The sequence below is a fragment of the Triticum aestivum genome, chromosome 5A (assembly GCF_018294505.1).
Source record: "Triticum aestivum cultivar Chinese Spring chromosome 5A, IWGSC CS RefSeq v2.1, whole genome shotgun sequence".
Classification (NCBI taxonomy): Eukaryota; Viridiplantae; Streptophyta; class Magnoliopsida; order Poales; family Poaceae; genus Triticum; species Triticum aestivum.
The window spans coordinates 9,240,338-9,246,254 of NC_057806.1; the positions used below are offsets into that span (position 1 = coordinate 9,240,338).

The following is a 5,917-nucleotide window of genomic DNA, read 5'->3' on the forward strand; positions in this document are numbered from 1 at the left end:
CGTCGTCAATTTTAGTGGTAGGTATAGGTCTGAAGGATTCAATCAGCAGATTTTAACCAATCCTGGAGGCAACTCAACGCCTCCAAATTGTCGCTCTTCAGCCTGGTTCTATGGTCGCTAATGACCATTCCACCTGAATGCCAACTCAGACGCCACTGTTTATGCGGAAATCTCACAATTTTTGTTGTTGGCAAGCTCATGACTCCACTGTTTCTTTTTTTATGTCCTTTATCATTTTCCATTTTTTGCCCTCATTTTTTCTTTCCTCTCCCATTTATCTTCTATTTTCTTCTGTTCTAGATCTGTGTTGATCCTGTTTGCCCTTTCTTCTTGTAGCTGAATCTCCCGCCTCTTCCTTTTCTTTTCATTCTTCCTCTTTTTCTTGGTCTTGCAGTCCTCGCCTTCCGGCTCTGCATCAACCCCAGCTTGGTCTTTTCAGCAGCGCCATCCAGCTGATGTTGCGGCTCTTCCCTCTTCTTTTTCTTTCCATTATTCTTCTCTTCTGGCTCAGCATGAAGCCATCAATCCCCAGGTGGGTCTTCTCAGTGACTGTGTCCAGCTGCTGCTGCAGTTCTTCCCTCTTTTTCTTTCCATTCTTCCTGTCTTCCTTGGTCTTGAGAGTATCCTGAGAAGAAATCTAAAGCAGAATAACATTGGTTTAGTTTGACTTAGAGCAGAAAAAGAAACATTCATAACTAGGAGAGAACAAATACTAAGATGCAAAATCATGAGACAAGCAGACCTGGCCCTTCTTTATGTGATTGCCACAGTCCTTACCTTCCGCCATACAGCTGCTGCAGCTGCAGCTCTCCCGTATCACTCTGAGCGAATATGAAACATGGTATATACTCAAAAAATAAAGGACCAATTTTAGAGGGGCTGTAGTTGTACTATATGTTCAACTTGACAGTAATGAGCCATCAATCTGAGTGTTTTGCGGCTTATTAACGTAAGAAACCACATGTACAGTCAGTCTATTAAAGTGTGCTGCAGCTTAATACTAATAAGAGAGTGCTCAATATGCAGTCAGTTTATTGAAGTGCGCTGCAGTTTATTAATCTGAGCTAAGGGTGAAACCGTTTGGATTTGGACAGATAATGCCCATACCGTATCCTATTCCACATTTTTCTTTGGATTCAGAAGCGATGCAGTTACGGAAACGAATATGGAATACGCCGGATAATAGCGGAAACAGACACGGTATGGTTATGGAGCGGCGGCGGACTGGAAGCGGAAAAAAATAATCGGACAAAAACAGCAACAAATGATACATCAAAGCATTAATACAGCTAACAGTTCCATCTAGCCATTCCAAAACAAAACATAAATTTAGTCCTGGTCCTCCGCCGGCCATATATAGCCAATGGCCTACACTTGTTGAATTATCGTTGCACTTGAAGATGATGCCTCACACGCAAGTGATTCCAAAACAAATGGGTTCCATACTTCCATTACAGGCTTAGACTCGAGCTGTATAGTGACATGTGTTGATCGTGTGTAATTGTGTAGCATATCCTATTCCGAATTCGGTTTTGGTATCCGATATCCGGTTCCGTATCCGACCGGATAGGTAAATCCTTGTCCCATATCCTGTAAATCTGGATTCGAAACCGGATTCAGACGGAAATTATCCGATCTTTTTCACCCTTATTCCGTGCCAACAATCTGCAGTTTATTTCCATTCTCAGGTTCTTGGTTGCTAGCTGCAACTGAAGTGCATTAATAAGTTCCAGTCTTCTAAGTAAACTGACAGTAGGAATGGTGGATGTTCTAAGGCCGCAATTACTGACAGTAGGAATTGACAGCCTTCTAAGTTCCAGCCTTCTATTAGGGATTTTATCCTATTTTTTCTAAGAGAGAGGCTATTTCTTATTTATGTTATCAAAGTACTCTAGTGGCTTCATTGAAGAATCAACACTATTTGGAAAGAACTGAGCACATCACATTGAATCAGAGCATACTGATAGTAAATCACACTAAGCATAGGTGGGAGAGAGGATCAGAGTTGTACCTTCTCATCATCTCTCGTCGGATTCTTGTCCTCCTCCGCCGACTTCTTGTGCTCGTCCACCGCAGCACCGGACATCTTGCTCAACGGGCGGGGACGAGCAGGGAGCAGGGTTGGCGCCGGCGGAGAGCGCATGCGGAGACGAGCGGGACGCCGGCCTGGCTGTGGCGAACGGCGGTGTGCCCTATCGGCTGGCTTGCATTGTTGCTTCGTTGGGATTTCCTCCCGTTAGCAGGCTATGCAGGCCAAGCAGGCTAGGCAGGACAAGTCCGCTTCATTTTTGCGGCTCATCCGCAAGGCTGTTTGGGTGTTTTTTGCGGCGCGGGCGACGTGGGCTCGTGGATGTCTGCGTCCGCCTTCATCCTGACTAATCACTGATGTCCACTTCATGTCTGAATGAGCTCCATCCACCTTTCTTTTATGGTCACTTCAGTTATGTTTTGCATGCACATTCACTGCCTTTTCACTTTTCAGCATTCTGTTCCTTGCATTTTAATGGGTACGCCATTTTCTATATATAAGATGATACATCAACCTAACATAACGGCTATGCATACACCCATTTTCGACATACTTGTGGACCAGCCATCAGGGTAATAGGTTAAGATCAGCGTTCATTTGGAATAATTAGTTTATGGTCATTCAGATACATCAAGAAGGCAACCGTGATACTTAATTTGATTAAACTGAGGATTCCATTGGGTGGTCTTTTATTTTGGCAAACACGATGGCCCTGCAATTGTTTGATTCAGGTTCTTCTCCCCATTCTGGCCCCTTGTCCACCAGCAAGCATCGCCTCCTCTCCCATGTCCGCTCCAGGCATCTCCTCCTCTTGCTGTCTTCTGCAGCAGGCTTCTCCTAGCCCACCACATTGGCTCCAGCACACCTCTAGCTGCCCTGTTTGAAATAGAGTAAAAGGCATCATAAGTCCTGAAACTATTGGTGATGTGTCAGTTTAGTCCTATAGCTTTGATACTGCAGCTTTGGGTCCTAAAACTATTGGAGGCGTGTCAGTTTAGTCCTATAACTTCAAAACATCAGTTTTTGGTCCCAAACTGTTGGAGGATGTGTCAATTTAGTCCTATAACTTTGAAACTGCAGTTTTGGGTCCCAAAACTATGCAAGTTTGTTCATCCCAGGTCCTGAGCTTGCATGGCCAACGTACATGGTGCATTTTTTTTAAAAGAGCAGTTTATACGTGTTTACTTCCCCAAATGTGGTTCATATGCTTCAACGTCGCAGCGTGCACGCCCTCCACTCGCGTGCCCATGAGCTACTAGGCAACCTTGATAAGAGGTTTTGGCACGGCTGCTTGGGAGATCCCGAGCCAGTCGGCATGGAGGACGACATCCATCTCCATGGGCGCGGCCGCCGGAGAGACACCGAGCCAATCGGGATGGAGGACGACATCCCACCCTCTCTCTCTCTCTCTCTCTCTCTCTCTCTCATGACATTATCCTTGCCCTGATACCCTTGCCATAGAGCTGGTTGTGCATGTTGTCGTTTGGGCACGAGCATGGCCATAGATGGGAAATAGTCACTGCCGCGGGACAGCGCGGAAGTTAACCTGGTGGGTCCATGGGGTCAACGTGGCAACAATTCAAGCATCTCCAAGCGACACGGCGGTGGGTCAATGCTGACATGCAAGCTTAGGACCTGAGATGAACAAACTTACATAGTTTTGGGACCAAAAACTACAGTTTCAAAGTTATAGGACTAAACTGGCACACCTCCAATAGTTTTAGGACCTAAAACTGCAGTTTCGGAGTTATAGGACTAAATTGACACTCCCCCAATAGTTTTAGGACTTGTGATGCATTTTACTCTTTGAAATATCAGTATCTTTCTCCAGATCGACGAGTGCATATTCTTTCGGATTTGCAACCCAGTTTACAGTCCTGCCCTGATTGCACACCTGTTTATCATATGGAATGGTGATGTACAAGTTGATAGTAATCTCCAATCTCCAGTCTTTCCTGCAATAGAAGCCATAGACACATTGAATAGAAAACAAACACAAGGACCTATCCGCATCGATGTCAGGTCCCATTTATTCCTTTTAAAAGGCCATGTGCTCATACTTATATACACAAGTGCCAGCGAAATTTCTGTGCACACCTCTGAATCCTGATACATATCATGTGCATATGACATGCTACCGATTGGTGCGGCTTGAATGTAGCAATTCTGACCGAACTCAAGACATTTCTGTGCTTGTGCTGCTGAACGTGTGTAAAATATTTTAACATCTGAAGATGTTCTGGGGATACACTTTCTCTACCAACCTTTCTTTTCGTGTCAAGAACGGTTGTTAAACAGTCATTGTTTTATTGTCTGCTTAGTGAAACCAATGCAAATAGACAGGGTTTGCCAAACATTTCACCTTGAAGAATAGCTGTTATGTTGTGATTGATACATAATGATCAGTTTTGATTTTGGTGACAGGTCGTTGCTACTATGGAGAGGGGTCTGCGAGGAAGATTGTGTATCCAGATTCATCAGAACTTCTTGAGTGTAATATTGATATTACAGACTATGGAACGGTGCACGCGGATGGATTGTTGGACCCAGATTTCATCTTGGATTTTAGGAGAGACGTGCAGTTTGCAGAGGATCTGAGGAAGTACTGTGAAGAACAAAAGGCTGATGAGTATGAATTAATATGAATTCCAACAGCTGGAGAAGGGAACGAGTATGAATTAGGTCTTGAGCCTTATTAAGCCTGATGTAGAAATACTCCATATATTATGTAGTAGTATGTGCTATACTCATTTATTTATGGGAGCCGCTAGGGATCAAACTACAATTAGACCAGTGAATGGTGGTACAATCCACATGCATGGTGTGTTTGATTGCTTCATTAAAGGGTGCCCCACATTTGTTACGGGATTTTCCCACTAATTACGTCTAATCAGTTTCCTAGTAACTACTCCCTCCGTCCGGAAATACTTGTCGGAAAAATGCATAAAAATGAACGTATCTAGAACTAAAATATGTCTAGATACATCCATTTCTCCGACGAGTATTTCCGGACGGAGGGAGTGCTTGTGATTTGCTTCCAACAAACAAATATTAAAAATATATTTATTTTTGCAGATGCTTTTCTTTGCAGCGCAACATGTTTTTCTTTTTTGAAACTTGTGATTTGCTTCCAACAGACAAATATAAAAAGAAGAAAAAAAATTGCAGATGCAAAATTTTCAGGGTAAGGTTGCATGGAAACATTACTTTTTATCTATGAAAGCATTGTTGCTCTGGAAACATATAATTCGATAATGATACAAATCATTTTATTTTTCTATATACAGAAGCATTATTTCCATGATACGGTAGCATTTTTTAGTTGCTTTGGAAGCATTACTTGGTGTACCAAAAATAGTATTCAGATTTGAGAGAACATTTGCTTCGCAAAAGGAATAGTATGGAAGCACAAAACAAGAATATACACCACCACAAAGTAACGTTTTGCCTTGTATAAAGGTATATTTTGTTTTCAAACATCACAATAATGTTTCCAAACACCACCACGTACACATTTGACAGAACGTTTTGCCTTGTATAAAGGTATGTTTTGTTTCCAAACATCACAATAATGTTTCCGCCAAGTAACGAATGCAAATACAAATACAAATGTGCACATTTTGCTTCCATCATAGGAAAGTCAAGCTTCCTACACAACAAACCATGCTTCATTATCCACAATCATTTTTCTCTAAGCAACCGAGTGCGCCTATGGCTGTTTGCTTTCAAGCTGATGACCATAACACTCAGCACTAAGATGCACGATCACACGCTGCACGCTAGGCCCACCATCGACCAACATGTTATTTCACCATTTGGCAAAACATGTTTTTCCGCTCCCGTCAACCTTGCAGAAATTTAGAAGTATGAGCTGTTTCATGTGTATAT

At 42.8% G+C, this 5,917-nt stretch overlaps 1 protein-coding gene across 1 annotated transcript in view; it reads left to right on the forward strand.

The window, feature by feature from the left end:
* Positions 1-4,674, forward strand: part of LOC123101126 (uncharacterized) — a 13,757-nt gene extending 9,083 nt beyond the window's left edge. Inside the window, exon 3 of the mRNA XM_044522727.1 lies at positions 4,454-4,674. Coding sequence (XP_044378662.1) covers positions 4,454-4,674 — 221 coding nt within the window. The remainder of the gene's footprint in view (positions 1-4,453) is intronic.
* The last annotated feature ends 1,243 nt before the right edge of the window (positions 4,675-5,917 follow it).